Source organism: Mesocricetus auratus, unplaced genomic scaffold (assembly GCF_017639785.1).
Source record: "Mesocricetus auratus isolate SY011 unplaced genomic scaffold, BCM_Maur_2.0 Super-Scaffold_100004, whole genome shotgun sequence".
NCBI lineage: Eukaryota > Metazoa > Chordata > Mammalia > Rodentia > Cricetidae > Mesocricetus > Mesocricetus auratus.
Window position 1 is genome coordinate 77649852 of NW_024429189.1, and position 20516 is coordinate 77670367.

A 20516-nucleotide genomic window follows, 5' to 3' on the forward strand; every position below is an offset into this window, starting at 1 on the left:
AAACATCTACTGAGATTTTTCCTGTAATCCCAGTATTTGTGAGAATTGTTCTACCTGTTTACAGAAGAAATTATTCATTGATTTCAACTGTTTATTACGAAACAAGATCATTAAGTGGTAGGGATAATAAAAATACACTTACTTAAGTTTAAAAATCTGTTAGTCAGACAACCAAATGAAAACTTGAGCATCAAGAAACTCTCCTAACTTGTGGAAAGAAATAGCAGCCAGATTTTTGTACAGTGTCAATAAAAAATGACTGTTGTGTAAAGATTTGCATAGCTTCTGAAACTTTTATTGAACATTGAAGTTTCACTATCTTTTCAAATAAAAAGAGGGAACAAATCAAAGGAAGAAAAATTTCATTCAAGGCGCAACTTATTCTTACTTAAAAATTGCTTCATGGGATGGGAGGTCATGATTCACTGGTAGAGAACTGGCCTGGCATGAATGAGACCCTAGAATTCATACCCAGCACTGAAAATAAGTGAGTAAATAGGTGAATTAGTCTGCATTCTGATATGAAGACAGTTTGAGCTGTTTTCAATGAATGTACATTACACCTTATAGCAATATTTATGCAAAAAAAGATTTGTCTAATTTCTTATTATGTTCTATTTTTCTCCAAGGGTGCACTAGGAGGCCTCCTTACTGGAATCACATTGTCATTTTGGGTTGCCATTGGGGCTTTCATTTACCCTGCACCAGAGTCTAAGACATTACCTTTACCTCTATCAACAGAGCAGTGTGTCCAATTAAATATAACAACAACAGTAGGTCCACAGCTTCCTAGCAGGTATGTTGACTTTAAAAATTGTACTAAGTCCCAAAATAGGTTAAGAGCACAGACCTCTCTCAGATAATGTGAAGAACTAGCTCTTGCTCATCTGGAAATGTTTAGCAATGAAGGGTACTGAGCAAGGCTGGCTACAAGGAGTTTTGCATATGGTTATTCCTATGCATTGAGGTAAACAAGAGTGAAAATAGTATACTGGGGGAGGGTTGTAGAACAAATCAGGGATCATGGTCTGAGTGTATGGTATGTAAAGGCTGTATTGTCTCTGTGTGGTTCATAAACTTTTGCTCCTATTACATGAATAATACTGAAGAGTCCCTTTAGAGATTTTCTGTTAGTTCATACACATAGACAAGTGTCTGTCAAAAATTTTCCAGTAATTATGGAATTAATGAACAATTGAGTAATAAATAACTGAAAAGGAATGGAAGACTTTGTCCTTATTCAAAAATCTCTCTCTTTCTCTCTGTCTATCTCTCTCTCTCTTATACACACACACACACACACACACACACATACACATACACAAACACACACATGTAAATCAGAGATGATAAGGATTGTACATAATGCAAAGCAAAACTAGCTCATGTTTGTTTTCCCTTTAAGATTCAAATATTAAGAACTGGAGTTTTAAGAGATACCAGAACTTAGATTGAACAGAGAAGTGATTGCGTCCTAAGTCGTAAGCCCTTAGATCTGAGTGATGAACAGAGTTGATAACATGTGCTGTTTTTCTCCACAGACCTGCCTTAGCTGACACATGGTACTCACTCTCCTACCTTTACTATAGTGCTGTGGGCTTCCTGGGATGCATGATTGCTGGAATAATCATCAGCTTCCTGACAGGTGGGTTGTCTGGTATCCTCTCTTGGGGTTTATTTCATTCAGATGTAGACTACATGGCAGCCTTACCAATTTGCTTCTGAATCCAACACAAAAGTCCTTTTCTTAAAGAGATACACATACTCTATCTAAGTAGATCTCTCTGTCTATGTCTGCCCCCACCCTCTGTGTGTATGTGTCTGTCTGCGTATTTGTTTAGCAATCAGAAATAGGTAAGATATTTTGAACTATGACTCTGCAATCATACCTGGGCATAAACAAACTCTTTGTAACATCAATTATGAAGGAAGACTAAAGACTAACTACTCAGTGTATTTCACCTGACTCTCAACACAATCCTATTTTATATTCAGGGTTTCATTGTAGGGCTTGTGCACTGTGCATGGTAACCACAATGGGGGAAAAGTAGGGGATGCATTATAACTCATGCTTTATGCTTTTCTCATAGGGTTAGTACCTTGGCACAAAATTGCTTTTCTTCAGAGGAAGGGGAACCAAAATTACAATAAAAGTAATGAATGTGGGGGCTGGAAAGATGGATGAAGTGGTTAAAAGAAAAGGTTGCTTTTCCAGAGTACCCCAGTTGAATTCCCAGCACCCATGTCATATCTCTCAACTGTCTATAACTTCAGTCCCAGGAGATCTGCTGCCTTTGTCTGAACTCTGTGGGGATGTAGAGACATGTACATAGACATTAATGCAGACAAATATCTGTGGGTTGGTTTCGGGTTAAATCCTTTAATGTAGAACACATTGACATTCTTCATTCCAGTTGTCTGAGGTTTGCACATCGTTCCCCATTTCTCTCTCTCTCTCTCTGTCTCTGTTTCTGTCTCTCTCTCTCTCTCTCTCTCTCTCTCTCTCTCTCTCTCTCTCTAACTCTCTTTCATTAAGACAAATGTTGTACTACCAGTTTTCAGATCACAGATGGCCACTTCCTTAATGTATTATTTAATAACTAATATAAAGTTCCTTATCAACAAAAATTAGCAAAATGTACCTACTCTGTAGAAGGCACGAACTGACAAATATCAATTTAATTAGAATGCTATTAAGTAAAACATCTTTGACAGACTGATACAACACTATGGAACATGTTATGTGAACCTCAAAACATCGGACAAGCACAACGTTTTTGTCACATAGCATCAGGCTCATAAAAGGAATCTCATCAATGTGTTTAACTCTTACTCCAGTGCTTCCAACAGGGACCTCTGGCTTCATTGGCTCTTAGACTTCCCAACACTCTCTGGGACACAGTATTTAACTAGTCTTCCTGGCCAGAAAATTTACAAAGGTTCTAGGAGGATGACTTCATCAGCCTTTATATCTTAGTATAAATGTTAGTCTGATATGTTCCTCAGTAGGATTTAAAGGGAAGGAACCAATATGTTTTGAAGATCAGAAGGGAAGTGTGAGGAAAGTCTAGAGCACTGCCTAACATGCTAATGTTGTAACGAAAGAAGATGAAACAGTAAAAATGGTCTTTCTAATTTTACAAATTCTGACCTAGATGGTCCAATACATATATGATTTAGATAAAAATTGAGGAAGAAAGAAACACACTTTCTGTTGTTTCTTCAGTTGACCTGCAAAATTTGCTACTTGAGTAATATTTTCAAATGGTTATGTTATCACCATTTAACTTTATAGTCCTGAACTCTTTTGATTTGACAGGTGAATTTATAACTTGCAACTCTTTCAGCATTATATCAATTTCTATAGATTCACCTCTGAAGCTTGTTTTCAAGCTTTGTTAAGAAATAATCCAACCTCAAGTTGATACGCTTGTACTGAAATGGAAGACCTGAAGGGCTGCAGCAATTTAATCCATCTCCTTTTTCTTAACAGGCAGGCAAAGAGGCAAAGATATTGACCCACTTTTAATAAGACCAGTTTGCAATTTATTTTGCTTTTGGTCTAAGAAATACAAAACTCTGTGCTGGTGTGGAGTTCAGCATGACCAGGAAACAGAGCAGGTGAGTGGATGCATGAGCTTCTCAAAACAGGCATTGGCTCAGGGTAAAGAATGCTCTCCCTCCACCCCACCACTAGGAGTGCCCTTCTGCTTCAGGGAGTGTCCTTCCTCCACCTTGCAACAATTGTGACAGAAAAATACTGCAAGGATGGGAAACAGAAAATGTCAACAGCTTGAAAGAATACAGATTTTTGACCCCAGAGTCCCTCAAGCTGATGGTCTTTTAAGTGTATGTTGATAGGTTATTGTGCCTCATGATTGGAATGTTGACATTGAAAGTGATCAGTTTCCAAAGTCTCTTTTAACCCCTGAGAGGTGAGTTCCTAAGAAAAAAATAGAAAAATGAGTTCTAGAAAAAAGTAAAATACAAGACACAGTCAAATGTGATATGTAAGATGATGAGTTTGAGAGTCAGACAGCCTTGGGTCTACTCCTAGTTCTAACTCTCATTTTCCTTTGTTTAGCTTTGATTACTTGAGGACAAAAGAATAATATACAGAATGACATATACACAACTTTCTAATTCTCTAGGATATTATATTAGTTATTTTTGTCTATTACCTCTTACTAAAATTCCTGAAAGAATGCCCAAAGGATTTTTGCTGTTATTTGGTTTGATTTGGTGTGGTTTTGTATCACAGTTTCAAAGGATTCATCCATGATTGCTTAATTCCATTCATTTGGACATACTAGGAGGTTAATGGGAAAATACGAAACAGGAGGCTGCTCACTTCCCAATGGGGATGAAAACAGAAAGAATGGGAATGCAGGCAAGGGTCATAGAAAGATATTGCCTATGGGAAAAGCCTCCAGTGATTTATTTCTTTCATCTGGGCCCTACTTCCTAAAGCTCTTCCCCATAGCTGTACCAGCTGAAGTAAAACTGAGACACATTTCACATTCAAACCACAACAGCTATAAATATTGATGGAAAATTACAGTCAAATAAGAATCAAAATGCAACCAGTTTCCTTAGCCTCTTTATGCCCCAGAAGTACAATTATGTTAGACCAATGGAGACTTTAAAGCATTGCATTCGCATCTGTCAAGACTCACAATGAGCAGCTTGGGCTCTAAGTAAATTGCACTGACTGACAATGGAACAAGCTTAGGAACTGCAGAAGTGATAGGCAACACTGACTCTCTTCATGAGGAAGGCAGGATATACTTTTGTAAGATTTGAGCAGTGTAAGTATTGTGAAAGAAGTTGAAGGAAAATCGAGATGTTTGCAAAACTATCCCTGTCATCCTTCATAAATGTGCAGTAGTTACATAATATCTCCTATACCTGTCAAGATTGGCTTTTAATATGTGTCTTTGCACATTCCTCAGGATTACCTTGACAGTGGCAGTGCCTGGAAACAGGGCACTGAATCTGCCCTACAGAATGGACTCAATCAAGAAAGCCTGGCCCAGATTCCAGACTACAACCCCAAGGACAAAAATTACAGCAGCAGTGCACAGAAGACTACACATTTCTAGGACAATATATGCAACTGATAATATTCTCTGTCCCTCTGTCTCCCTCCCTCCCTCCCTCTTTTCCTCCCTCCCATCCTCTCTCCCTCCCTCTCTCCCTCCCTCTCTGTACATCCACCCTCTCTCCCCCACACATGTACACACATACTCCATGACATTCCTCCCTCTTATAGAATTGTGTATAGATTCTTTTCAGAAAACAAAGATGACCAATACCTATTTTTTTTTTGGTTTTACGAGACAGGGTTTCCCTGTATTGTTTTGGAGGCTGTCGGTCCAGCCTGGCCTCGAACTCACAGAGATCCGCCTGCCTCTGCTTCCCGAGTGCTGGGATTAAAGGCGTGTGCTGACCAATACCTTTTTATATTTATTTATAGAAATGATAAGACTGTTTCTTGGGATACTATTTGTGAAGCCCAAATTTCAGGTGAGAAAAATCAGACCTAGGCCAGAAGTGCCTGATACTACATAACTAAATAGGGACCGAATTTTATCATTATGCACGGAGTCAAAGTCTTTTTGCTTCCTATCAGATTAAATCTCAGGGTTTGTTGTTTGTTTGTAGGTTTATATTTTGTTTTGTTGTGGTGAATTAAGCACAGGACCTTATTCCTATAAAATACCTGCCTGACTATTGACCGTAGGCCACATTTTGAAGTCTTAATCATTAAAATATCCTGGTGGAGGTAGAGACTAAACATACAGGAAAATCTGTGTATTCAATGCTTCTTTGACATGGCTGACAAAACAGGGATGACATCATCTCTAACCTCATGTCTTACATGTATGTAGACAGGTATACATATCCATGCCTTCCATGTGGCCTCAGCTAGAACATTTAACTTCTATCAGTATCCTCACACTGCCTCCTTTATATGTTATTTTAGTGATTCTTGCTGCTAAAACTATTGTAGCTAAAATTTAAGGATAATTATACTAAGTAAAGGAGGAGAAAAATCAGTCTTCTCAGTGGGGGTAAATCACATCTAAATAGACAATTTACTTTGCACTGTTGAGAAAGTGTTTCCTCTCCATCACTTTAAAATAATAAATTTGGAGCTAGAAAAATGGTTCAGTAGTTAGGAGAACTTCTTGGCCTTCCAGAGGACCTGAGGTAAATTCCAAGCACCCAAGTTGAGTATCTTACAGCTGCCTATAAATCCAGCTCCAGAGAATCGGTACTTTTTGTGATGTCCATTGGCAGTCACATTCATGTACATATAGCCACAAACAGACACATACACCTACTAATAGTAAAGAATTTAAACATTTCTTTTAAGTAAAAACACTCTGTGATTACCCAGAAGTCAAGAGTCTAATCTATAAAGCTGAATAAAGGGAAACACTCTTTATAAAAAGCTGTGAGGTCAGCCAGAATTTTATAAATGAACCTTGCAAGGAACTTACTATCCATAGCAGAGGTATTTAATCATGGAGTCTTATTCACTATCCACAGAACCCCTCCATGTCACAGGTACAAGATCAAGTCACCTCATCAGACTGTATTACTTTAATCCAGGAGAATAGCTTTAAAGTTCTGAAGCAAAGTTATTACAAAGTAAAAGGTGATTTGACAAATGGAGTTGCAGTGAAACTGTTGGAAGAAGAAAATAGACTATTACAAGGAAAATGAAAAGAAAAAACAATGTCCAAGGAATTAGATTATAACAATATTAGCAGCTAATATGTATGCAGAATACGTTTACATGCCTATGTGTATGTTCATAGTAACACATATGTAAGTGATTTGGAAGCCATTTTAAGGGTTGTAAACTTTAACCTGGAACTTCACAAAAGCAGAATATCTCAATTTTTTTCATTTTACCAAAAATTCACCTAAGGCTACCTCATTAAATCAACACTTACCTTAGAGTTATATTTAAAATATTTTTTGTTTTCTTTCAGTATATATTTTTCTTAGAGTATTATCAAAAGTACTCAATTAAAATGACCTACAACCATTTTATTATAGAAATGGTGTAGTCTCCTTTTGTATAATAAACTATAAGGTACAATTAGAGAAAATATATAGACCTTTTCAAACTCTGAGTAGAGGTTCCCTTTTACTCATTCAAACAAATAGGCCTTCATGTAGACAGCAGAAAGAAATCTGAAAAAGTAAACATATCATAGTGGTGAACGATGGATAATTAGTACTATTTAAAATTACTTCTTTTAAAAATAAATTCAGAATGACAAGCACTGAAATGAGCTCTGGAATATTTCCTATGAGTGGGGTGCAAGATGGTCTTCTACTTTGGAAACCTTTCTGTAAACTTTAGAGACTAAAATGGACCTATCAGTAACAAGTAAACAGATGTTATAATAAGCTTAACTGTATCATATACAAGGCCATTCTTTTCAATGTTTCAGATACGGTACACAGTGTTTGGCTTATATGGGCTTTAAGGTATATACACACAAAACCATAAATACACAGGATAAAAAAGAGTCTCACTTATTTTTAAGTGTTCAAAGATGAACTGAACTTGTTTGCTATTTGGATAGAAAGAAAGTTGTGTTCACAATTGAAGCTGAGGAAACAACTGCAAAGGAGACTTGCTTTTGTACCTAGGTCACATATTCCCACATTGCCCCCACAGTCTCCAGAGCCTTGCTTCTGCTAATATTTTGAAGTTGGATTTGTTTTCCTTTCTGCTCGTTCAACGCCTTGTTTCTCACTTCAATAAAGGCACCAAAAGAGTAGTGTCTATTCAAACTCTAGCTTCAAAATATAGTGAATTTGGCCTAAGGTGTTTAACTAATAACATTAGGTAGAATAGAGACTATGAGACTCAGGTATGGTTAGCCATCCAGACCACAATTATATTTCTTTTGTTTTCTTTTCCAACTATCAATTTAGGAATGTTACTTTTTCAAAAATAAAGAGCAAAGATACTGTTTTATTTTACATCCTAAGATTAAAGTTGGAAAAATGAATTGAAGAAGTCAGGGAAGATAGGGGCTAATTTTGCCTTGCCTTCTCAGGGAAAGACAAAGAAAAGCTGCATGCTGACTGTTCACTGTCACTAAGGGCTGCCACTTACAGTCAAGAAATGCTAAAGCAACTTAATCAGCTGTACAGCTCACCAATTACAATGACATAAGTGGATTTAGTCTTCTATTCCCTGGCTAGACATTAAATTAGCCCTGAGTGGGAGACATTTGCAAACAACCTACCTGCTTTCACAATTTCTTTTTCTTTTGTTTTTTTATAAAGCTACTGTGGATGACACAGGGATGGTCTTTAGGAAGAAAGCTGTTAAATATAGTCACAAATATAATTTCCAAGATGGCAATCTTGATGGGAAGAAAATTATCACCTCTACAAAAACAAAAGTCCAAATTAGTAGGAACTTGGGCTGATCAATAATTCAAGCTAAAGACAAATTAGTTCTATGTGATTTTGGCACACTTTGCTTTGAGTAGAAATGTTTATAGGAAAACATTTAACTTTCCAAATGAAACCAGGAGTTTTGGTTTCCTCAAAATGTTTTTCCTTGAAGCTCCAAAAATAGAAGAAGTAAGGTAAGATGTTAACCTGACTCTTTCTGTAAAATCCAGAAGGTTGTTTCGAAGTCATTGTGATAAGTAATTTGGGGAAAATTGAGTACAACCATCTGGTGACATTTTTTAAAACTTGCCCAGTTGAACAATTAATCTATCCACATGTATCAGTTAGGTTATTCAACAAGCAGAACTAATTTTCAAGTTGAACTATCAAGTTTAAACCCAAAACGGATAAGTTGGTAATTCTTAGTTACAGGATAAGAGTATCCTTGCACTGCATTTGTGCTTAATTTCCTATCCCATCTCAGGAATATTATGCTGGTTAATTCCACAATGTATTGTCAGAACAGTGTTCAAATCCTCAGCTCCTTGGCTCACACCTTAAGCTGTTGTATTAGGGTTTTTATTGCTGTGAGGAGACACCATGACTATGACAACTCTTATAAGGATAACATTTAATTTAGGTGGCTTTCTGACAGTTCAGAGGGTCAGACCATTATTATCATTGTGGAAAGCATGGTGGCATACAGGCAGACATGGTCTGGAGCAGAGAGTATTACATTTTGTAGGCAACAGGAAATCAGTTGAGACGCTGGTTGACATTCTGAGCACAGGAAACCTCTATGCTCACTCCCACAGTGACATACTTCCTCCAAGACCACACCTACTCCTCCTAATCATGCCACTCCCTATAAGATACTGTGGAGGGCAGTTGCATGCAAACTGCCACAATTGCCTGGCATGTTCTGGAGGTCTGAATGAATAATGCTTCTTATAGGTTTATGTGTTTGAACCCTTAGTACCCAATTTGGTAGTTCTGTTTGTGGAAGTTATAGAATCTATAGGAGGTGGAACCTTGCTGGACAAAGTATGTCACTGAGATTGGTTATTAAAGTTTATAGCCTTAACCCATTTCATGTTCTCTTACTATACTTACTGTGTGTGGATGAAAAAAATGTAATCAGCAGGTATCTTGCTTGCTACTATGCGTTTGTTGCCATGAGGATTCTATCCCCATGGAACCATAGACTAAAATAAAGCTTTTCTTCCATAAAAGAATATTAATTATTGTGTTTTTATTATTCCTTAATTATGATACTTTTTTGCACATATGTTTGCATATCCCAGAAGCTGAATGAGGGCACTGGATCTCCTGGAACTGTAGTTACAGATGATAGTACCCCACTAAATGAGTGCTGGGAACCAAATTAGGGTCCTCTATAAGAGCATCAAGTGCTCTTACCTGCTGAGCCATCTCTCCAAACTCTTTTATTAAAGATTTATTTACCCTGGGTAATTTTAATAGTGACTGGGAAAGGCATCATTTAGGTGACAAAGAAAATGATTGGCTGACCCCTAGGTTCCTCCTAGTTCTGCCTCCCTAGGGCTGGGATCACAGACATATTCTACCATGTTTGGCTTTTTATGTAAGTGTTGATGATCCAGACTTAGGTTCCCATGCTCACAGAGTGAACATTTTACCCATGGAGTCATCCTCTCAGTACTGTGAATGACTTTATGATGAGAATATTATGAGAAGATAGTCTGAATGTGTTGAGTTTCCCCAAGAATAACAAAACTATGGCTTCAAGGGGCTAAAGAATGTGTAATCTTTTCAGCCCATACACATTCAACAGATACCAATCTAAAATTTAAAGAACAAGTAGAATGAATTTTAATGTGTGGATTACAGTAAAAATGATAGTTTATTGAGTGAATTTTTTTTTCTATTCATTCCATTGTATAGTATATTGTGCCAAGAATCATTTAGTGTTCAAGTTGAATCTCATCATGCAGGCAGGCAGAAGTGTCTCACCTAAAAGTGCCTACACAGACTCATACAATTGGGAACTATTATAGTTAAGACTTAAAATGGTTCACACAACTTGTCAAGGTAGAGTGCATGCACATATACATTAATTATTAGCATAAAAAGATAACAAGTGAAGTTATGAAAATATATGAGTAGCATTCACGTCATACAGAATTCCTGAGAATAGTGTGTGCTATAAATCTTTGAGAAATAATTTATATTCATATGAAAAACACGTATAAAACATTTCTCTCAACTTAAGTATAGTGATTAAAAATTAACATTCTGTGAGGGGCTATCTGTTTTACTGTCAGTTAAGATAAAACCAAGTTCAATTGTCCTACAACTGTTTACAAAACAAACATTTCAGACAATTTTTTGGTTCTCTGTTTTCTTATATCTGTTTCAAAAATATCATGGAAGGCATTTTCTAAATTAATATAGTACACCATTTATTAAAATATCTTTTTCTCTTCATATCAATCAATATGACTTAAACCCCAATGTACTATAGAAAACCCTAGAAAAAGAATTTACAAGGAAAAAGCTATTATTGTTTGTCTGCCCACAAGACACAAGTCTGTCTTGCATCCCTAATTTGAAAAATATGTAAATGTTAGGTAAAGAAAATATTACGCTTAGGTATGTGTGTACATTTAATCATTAAAGAAAAGGGAGCACAAATGATCCAAAAAAGAGGAGCTGGAATCTTTATAGGATAAATTAGTGGAATTAGCCATGATATTTCTTAGTGGAAGAGTCCCTGGAACAAGGATTTGTATAGGAGTTTACTACATATCTCTTTTGTGTGTACCTAATCCCTTATTTTGAATTTTGTAAATATTTGTTTTTCTTAATTGAACAAAACCAAACTGAACAAATTGTGTTCTCTTTCTGTATGTATGTGTATGTGTGTGTTCGCTGTGTGATTTTCAGCCTTATTCTCAAGAAAAAAATAAAAGCTTGGACCATCTTGTTTTGCATGGGAAAGTGTATTAATTTTTTTGTATTGTATATTCATTTACTCCACCTCTTGCCTTTCATTCTACTCTGCCCTCTTAATTTACACCTCCTCTTAATGTCCTTTAATTGAATATTCCTTCATTTGTGCTCCATCAATGTGTGGACAAACTTGACATTCAAATAAGGATTCTACAACAAATGAAATTATGATTTTCACAATTAGTTTGACTTTGTTTCTAGAGAGTTTTGAAATTAAGTAAAATCAACTCATCAAAAAACAAAGTGAAACAAAACCCGGAAATCTCCATTCCTTGATTAAAATGTGAAATTCAGAAAGGTATTTTATGTGAATAATACACTATATGCATGCATTATTTAATTAGCTCATAATTAATAGTGCACATTCTAGTAAAAGCATAAGTGTTGCAGAACATTTGGCTTTGGATTTCCTGAATGAACACATTTAGTAGCATCCTGTGTAACTGGTCTTAGAGCTCCATAAGCTGGAACTTGATTACACAGTGTAAAAGTGCAAACATAAAGGAACATTGATATATTTACATTGTTTCAACATAGTGTTCTGTGAGATTTGTAATAATTCAGAGAGGGGCATGTAGAATAGAATACAAGATAGGCTTATTCAATAAAGAAAGAATTAGTCATGTCTAAATGACACAAGAATAGCCATTCAAATATTTAAAGTTGATCTGTTGGCATTCATTAATAAAAAATGGGCAGTTCACTTGGCTCTGATTGATTAAGCAAATTTAAACACAGACAATATAACAGAATTATTCCAGTGGTGTGCTCTTTAGAACTTGGATTTTTTGTTTGAATATGTGTGTAACTGTTGAAGTACATAGTCATCATGAAGCGTAATAAATGCCTAGTGCTTACACCCATTATCTCAATGAGAGAAAAAACAACCCCACTAGCCTGTAAGCTGAAAGGACATGGAGTTCTGACATCAGAGCCAACAGCTGGTTTAACTTATTTCCTGTGAATATCTGAACTCAAGTGAAAGTCCTAGAATATGATTAGCTTGTGAACATGTACATGGAAATCCATCTCTGGAAATATCGCCACCACATTTCCTACTATCCCTGCAGCTGATGGAACTGGGTTCGAAACATGAAACTCCACTTGCTCTGAGATCAGAGCCTGACTCTGCTGTTTCAGTTGCATCCCTTGGAGGTCTCAAGTCTTTTCTTTCTTTAGAAGTCTGAGCATTCCAAATTATAGAGGCTGTTGTGATGTATTTCCAAGCAGCATTTTATACATACAGTTTGCCAAATATTCCTTCCTTTTGGATCCCATGCACATTTAAAGGGTCACATTCCTTCTTACTAATGGTACCTCCCCTTTTGGGTAACAGGTACTGACTAAGGCCATTCATGGTGAATAGGCTGACCACTTTTTCTCCGCTGTTGCTGTAAATGTTCCAGCTCAGCCTCATACATCATTTCTTGGACTAAGTATTTCTCTCGCCGTATGCGCTCACGGAGGCCCTTTGGTATATCTGGAATCAGGTATGCAATGAATGACTTAATCCCAAAAACGAGGTGCTGTAAGTTAAGAGTAAAAACAATGTTTTCAAAGGTACCAGAACACTCATTGTCAAAGAGAAAAGTCATGAACAATGATGAATTTATCTTAAAGTCAAGCATCAGAATTTGATCTGTAGCATTTAGAATTTTGCTTTTAAGAGTTTTACAGAGATCACAAATATTAATCACTGCCGCTGTTGAGCATTAGCTAGACATTTAAAATTGTTTCCTTTTTTATGATGATATCATTTCATAAAAAGTATCTTAAATTCTTAATAAAGTTCTTCATAAAAAACATCTTAAATTCTTGTATTTAAAATTATTAATGCTATAAAATATTACTATAATACACATTAATAGGCACAAATATGAAGTCTGCTTTAGGAAAATGTATTTTTAAGGAACAAAATGCATGCTACACAAACCTGGGAGCCAGTGATTAGACTCAACCGCAACAAATTTATTTTTCAAAAATTACATTCTTTATGTTCACTATTGCCATAAGTACTACAAAACATTTGATCTGTTACATAACTTTGCTTCAGTTGAGTGTGGGCTCTGCTGGGGCCCCAACTCCTGCCCATCACCCCCACCCTCAACCATCCTGGGCCTGCTCATCACATTGAGTGGACTCACCCAGACAGGAAGGACACGAGTCCTGTTACACCCCACTCTTGGCTATCCCTCTGCCCACTGAGCTCTGCTTGAGTGTGGAGAATACCAGGAGAAGCCGCACCATCTAGAGTTGTAGACCTGAAGTCTTGGCCCACATATACCACTAGGAGACCAAAGGAGACAGAGAGACCCTACCTTCACCCACTTGAAGAAGGGATCGGAAGGCAACAGTATAAGAATACACTCAGCAATAGAAAGACCAATATGATCAATCTAGAGACACCACACCAGCAAGACCTGAAAAGTCCAACGCAGATGAAGCAGAAGAGATGGACCTTAAAAATTATTTTATGAAGATGATAGAGACCCTCAAAGAGGAAACAAGAAAATCCCTTAAAGAAATAGAAGAAAAAAACAAAAAATACATCAGATGGAAGACAAATCAAAAAATTGAAATAAATAAACAAATCTCTTAAAGAATCTAAAGAGAGTCAAGAAAAAGGAACCAAACAAGTGAAGGAAACAACTCAAACAGTTCAAGGCTTGAAAGCTGAAATAGAAACTATAAAGAAAACATAGAATGAGGTGATGCTGGATAAATGATCAGGAAATATAGATGTAAGGATAACCAACAGAATAAAAGAGATGGAAGAGAGAATCTCAGGTGTTGAAGACTCACTAGAGGATATACAGTCATCGACCAAAGAAAATCTCAAGTCCAACAAATCCCTAACACAAAGTATCCAGGAAACATGGATACCATGAAGATGCCAAACATAGGCAATAGATAATATCACTTTCCCAAACACCAAAAGAAAAAGGGGAAGGAGGATCCATACACAATTACAACACCACCAGTAAATTCAAAAGATACAAGAATCAACAATCAATGGTCATTAATATCCCTTAGTGTCAATGATTTCAACTTTCCTATAAAAAGACATAAGATAACAGAAATGATACAAAGACAGAATCCATCCTTCTGTGGCATACAAGAAACACATATCAATGTCAAAGACATACATTACCTCAGAGTAAAGGATTGGGAAAATATTAGAAGGCAGACACATTTGTAAAAGAAACATTACTAAAGCTCAAATCACATATAAAACCTCAAACACTTATAGTAGGAGACTTCAACACCCTGCTTTCACCACTAGACAGGACCACCAGACAGAAACTTAACAAAGAAACAATCTGGAATAAGATAATGCTCTCCACTCTCTCCATATTTCTTCAATATTGTACTTGATTTTCTAGCTAGAGCAATTAGGCAACAAAAGGAGATCAAGTGGATACAAATTGGAAAGGAAAAAGTAAAACTTTCACTATTTGATAGTTTACACAAGTGACCTGTAAAACTCTACCAGAGAACTCCTACAGTTTATAAATACCTTCAGCAAAATGGCAGGATACAAAATTAACTTTAAAAAATTAGTGGCTTGACAGGCCCCTCCAAGAACCCAACCCAGCGAGCCCAGCTTCAGGTGAGATTGGGTCCCCGGCTGGGACCACCCGCCCATCACCCATCCCCCTCCATCTTCGGGGCCACTCCCGGCTTCCAGAAGAACCGCCCACACAGGCCCCTCCAAGACCCCAACCCAGCGAGCCCAGCTTCAGGTGAGATTGGGTCTCTGGCTGGGACCACCCGCCCATCACCCATCCCCCTCCATCTTCGGGGCCGCTCCCGGCTTCCAGAAGAACCGCCCACACAGGCCCCTCCAAGACCCCAACCCAGCGAGCCCAGCTTCAGGTGAGATTGGGTCTCTGGCTGGGACCACCCGCCCATCACCCATCCACCTCCATCTTCGGGGCCGCTCCTGGCTTCCAGAAGAGCCGCCCACACAGGAAAGAGATCAGCCCCTCCAAGACCCCAACCCAGCGAGCCCAGCTTCAGGTGAGATTGGGTCTCTGGCTGGGACCACCCGCCCATCACCCATCCCCCTCCATCTTCGGGGCCGCTCCCGGCTTCCAGAAGAGCCGCCCACACAGGAAAGAGATCAGCCCCTCCAAGACTCCAACCCAGCGAGCCCAGCTTCAGAAGAGCCGCCCACACAGGAAAGAGATCAGCCCCTCCAAGACCCCAACCCAGCGAGCCCAGCTTCAGGAAAGAGATCAGCCCCTCCAAGACCCCAACCCCAGCGAGGCCAGCTTCAGCTTCAGCTGCAGTAAGGAAGGAGACCAGTGGAAACAGAAAGCCCCCACCAGCACCCACTGGAAGAAGAGATGGGAAGAAGACAGAATAAGAGATCACTCAGCAATAGAAACACCAACACGACCCCACCAGAATCCAGGGATCCAACACCAGCAAGACCTGAAAAGCACTACATAGATGAAGAAGAGGAGACAGACCTTAAAAATTATTTCATGAAGATGATGGAGAGCCTCAAAGAAGAAACGAGGAAATCCCTTAAAGAAATAGAAGAAAAAACAAACAAAAAAATCCATGAAATGGGGGAAAAAATTCAAGAAATAAACAAATCTCTCAAAGAATCTAAAGAGCACCAAGAAAAAACAACCAAGAAAATTAAGGAAACAGCTCAAACAGTTGAAGGATTGAAAGCTGAAATAGAAACGATAAAGAAAACACAGAATGAAGGGATGCTGGAAATAGAAAAGCTCGGTAAACGGTCTGGAATTACAGATGCAAGCATCACCAATAGAATATAAGAGATAGAAGAGAGAATCTCAGGTGTTGAAGACTCATTAGAGGACATAGCATTGTCAACCAAAGAAAATCTCAAAACCAACAAATCCTTAACACAAAATATTCAGGAAATATGGGACACCGTGAAGAAGCCAAACCTGAGAATAATAGGTATAGAAGAAGGTGAAGAACTTCAACTTAAAGGTACAGAAAACATATTCAACAAAATCATAGAAGAAAACTTCCCTAACCTAAAGAAAGATATGCCTATGAAAGTACAAGAATCTTACAGAACACCAAATAGGCTTGACCAGAAAAAGAAGTCACCTCGCCATATAATAATCAAAACATCAAACCTACAGAGCAAAGAGAAAATATTAAGAGCAGCTAAAGAAAAAGGCCAAGTAACATATAAAGGCAGACCTATCCGAATTACACCTGACTTCTCAATGGAAACGATGAAAGCCAGAAGATCCTGGTCAGATGTCCTACAAACGCTAAGGGAACAAGGATGCCAGCCCAGACTACTATATCCAGCAAAGCTCTCAATTACCATAGATGGAGAAAACAAAATATTCCATAACAAAGCCAGATTTAAACAATACGTATCCATGAATCCAGCTCTACAGAAAATGCTAGAAGGAAAACCTAGAGCCAAGGAAGATAATTACATTCACAAAGACACAGGCAATATAGAATCATACTTTACAAAACACTAAAAGAAAAAGGGAGGAGAAACTACACAAAATAACTTCACTAACAATAAATCACACGCAAACAAGGATCACCAATCAATGGTCATTAATATCCCTCAATGTCAATGGCCTCAACTTACCTATAAAAAGACACAGACTAGCAGAATGGATACGAAGACAGAACCCTTCCTTCTGCTGCATACAAGAAACACATCTCAACACCAAAGACAGACGTTATCTCAGAGTAAAGGGCTGGGAAAAGATCTTCCAATCAAACGGCCCCAAGAAACAAGCGGGCGTAGCAATCCTAATATCTAACAAATTAGACTTCAAATTAAAATCAATCAAAAGAGATGAAGAAGGGCACTTCATATTCATCAAAGGAAAAATACATCAAGACGAAGTCTCGATTTTAAATATCTACGCCCCAAATACAAAGGCACCTACATTCGTGAAAGAAACATTACTAAAGCTCAAAATGCACATAAAATCTCACACACTAATAGTAGGAGACTTCAACACTCCACTCTCACCGCTAGATAGGACCTCCAGACAGAAACTTAACAAAGAAACAAAAGAATTAATAGAAGTTATGACCCAACTGGGTTTAACAGACATCTATAGAACATTCCACCCAAATACAAAGGGATATACCTTCTTCTCGGCACCACATGGAACCTTCTCTAAAATTGACCACATAATAGGAAACATAGCAAATCTCCACAGATACAAAAAAATTGGAATAACCCCCTGCATCTTATCAGACCACCATGCATTAACATTAGAATTCAACAATAGCACAAATCGCAGAAACCCTACAAACTCATGGAGATTGAACAATGCACACTTGCACCATCCCTGGGTAAAGGAACAAATAAAAAAAGAAATTAAAGACTTCCTCGATTTCAATGAGAATGAAGACACAACATACACAAACTTATGGGACACTTTGAAAGCAGTGCTGAGAGGAAAGTTTATAGCACTAAGTGCCCACATGAAAAAACTGGAGAACAGTCATACTAGAGAATTAATAGCACAGCTGAATGTTCTAGAACAAAAAGAAGCAAACTCCCCCAGGAGGAGCAGACGCCAGGAAATAATCAAATTGAGGGCTGAAATCAATCAAGTAGAAACCAGGAAAACATTGAGAAGAATCAATGAAACAAAGAGTTGGTTCTTTGAGAAAATCAACAAAATAGACAAACCTCTGTCCAAACTAACCAAAAGACAGAGAGAGAACATGCTAATTAACAAAAACAGGGATGAGAAAGGGGACATAACAACGGACTCTGAGGAAATCAAGACAATCATCAGGGCATACTTTGAAAATCTGTACTCCACAAAATTTGAAAATTTAAAGGAAATGGACAATTTCCTGGATAGATATCACTTGCCAAAACTAAATCAAGAACAGATAAATAATCTAAACAGACCTATAACCCCTAATGAAATAGAAGCAGTCATCAAAAGTCTCCCAAACAAAAAAGCCCAGGCCCAGATGGCTTCAGTGCAGAATTCTACCAGAAATTCAAAGAAGAGCTCATTCCAATACTCATCAAAGTATTCCACACTATAGAAGCAGGAGGCTCACTGCCAAACTCTTTCTACGAGGCTACAATTACCTTGATACCCAAGCCACACAAAGACACAACTAAGAAAGAGAACTATAGACCAATTTCCCTCATGAACATTGATGCAAAAATACTCAATAAAATACTTGCAAACCGGATTCAAGAACACATCAGAAAAATCATCCACCACGATCAAGTAGGCTTCATTCCAGGAATGCAGGGATGGTTCAACATTAGAAAATCTATCAATGTAATCCACCATATTAACAATCTGCGAAAGAAAAACCACATGATCATCTCACTAGATGCTGAAAAAGCCTTTGACAAAATCCAGCACCACTTCATGATAAAGGTCCTAGAGAGATCAGGGATAACAGGAATGTACCTGAATATAATAAAAGCAATATACAGTAAACCAACAGCTAACATCAAACTAAATGGAGAGAAACTCAAAGCAATTCCTCTAAAATCAGGAACAAGACAAGGCTGTCCACTCTCTCCATATCTCTTCAATATTGTACTTGAAGTTCTAGCTACAGCAATAAGACAACAAAAGGAGATAAAGGGGATACAAATAGGAAAAGAAGAAGTCAAACTTTCATTATTTGCAGATGATATGATAGTTTACATAAGTGACCCAAAAAACTCCGCAAGGTTACTCCTAGAGCTGATAAACACCTTCAGCAATGTGGCAGCATACAAGGTAAACTCAAAAAAATCAGTGGCCCTATTATATACAGATGATGAAGTGACTGAGAAAGAAATCAGAGAAACATCACCTTTTACAATAGCCAAAAACAGCATCAAATATCTGGGAATAATGTTAACCAAGGAAGTGAAAGACCTGTATATCAAGAACTTTGTGTCTTTGAAGAAAGAAATCAAAGAAGATACCAGAAAATGGAAAGATCTCCCATGCTCTTGGATTGGTAGGATCAACATAATAAAAATGGCAATCTTGCCAAAAGCAGTCTATAGATTCAATGCAATCCCTATCAAAATTCCATCACAATATTTCAAGGACCTGGAAAGAACATTAATCAACTTTATATGGAAAAACAAAAGGCCCAGGATAGCCAAAACATCCCTATACAATAAAGGAACTTCAGGAGGCATCACCATACCTGACTTCAAGCTCTATTATAGAGCTATAGTCCTGAAAACAGCTTGGTATTGGCACAAAAATAGGCAGGTAGACCAATGGAACCGAATCGAAAGCCCTAATTTTAACCCACACACCTATTAACACCTGATTTTTGACAAAGAAGCTAAAACTGTACAGTGGAAAAAAGAAAGCATCTTCAACAAATGGTGCTGGCATAACTGGGTAGTGGTATGCAGAAGACTGCAGATAGATCCAGGTTTATCGCCTTGTACAAAACTTAAGTCCAAATGGATCAAAGATCTCAACATACATCCAGCCACACTGAAACTTTTAGAAGAGAAAGTGGGAGATACTCTTCAACGAGTTGGTACAGGAGACCACTTCCTAAACATAACACCAGTGGCACAGGCACTGAGATCAACAATTAACAAATGGGACCTTGTGAAACTAAAAAGCTTCTGTAAGGCAAAGGACACAATCAAAAAGACAAAAAGGCAGGCCACAGAATGGGAAAAGATATTCACTAACCCTACATCTGACAGAGGGCTAATCTCCAAAATTTACAAAGAACTCAAGAAACAAGTCTCCAAAACACCAAAGGATCCACTTGAAAGGTGGGGTACAGAACTAAATAGAGAATTCTCAGTAGATGAGGCTAAAATGGCCAAGAGACACTTAAGAAAGTGCTCAACATCCTTAGCCATCAGGGAAATGCAAATCAAAACAACTCTGAGATACCATCTTACTCCTGTCAGAATGGCTAGAATCAAAAACACCGAAGACAATTTATGCTGGAGGGGATGTGGAGAGAGAGGAACACTCCTCCACTGCTGGTGGGAATGCCGACTCATACAGCCTCTTTGGAAATCAGTATGGAGATTCCTTAGGAAAATGGGAATTAATCTACCACTAGACCCAGCAATTCCACTTTTAGGCATTTATCCAAATGAG

General features: G+C 37.7%; 2 protein-coding genes across 7 annotated transcripts in view; one reads left to right on the plus strand and one right to left on the minus strand.

Annotated features, from left to right (window-relative positions):
* Slc5a12 (solute carrier family 5 member 12) overlaps window positions 1-9668 on the plus strand; it is a 52403-nt gene extending 42735 nt beyond the window's left edge. The window contains exons 12-15 of the mRNA XM_005064803.4: window positions 630-796; window positions 1542-1645; window positions 3494-3621; window positions 4953-9668. Of these exons, the coding sequence (XP_005064860.1) occupies window positions 630-796; window positions 1542-1645; window positions 3494-3621; window positions 4953-5102 (549 nt within the window). The 3' untranslated portion in view covers window positions 5103-9668. The remainder of the gene's footprint in view (window positions 1-629; window positions 797-1541; window positions 1646-3493; window positions 3622-4952) is intronic.
* Window positions 9669-10296: 628 nt separating this feature from the next.
* The window catches only part of Ano3 (anoctamin 3), a 263776-nt gene continuing 253556 nt past the window's right edge, over window positions 10297-20516 (minus strand). For all 6 annotated transcript variants that reach the window (XM_040745992.1, XM_040745994.1, XM_040745993.1 and 3 more), the window contains one exon: window positions 10297-12950. In XM_040745992.1, the coding sequence (XP_040601926.1) occupies window positions 12768-12950 (183 nt within the window). In that variant the 3' untranslated portion in view covers window positions 10297-12767. The remainder of the gene's footprint in view (window positions 12951-20516) is intronic.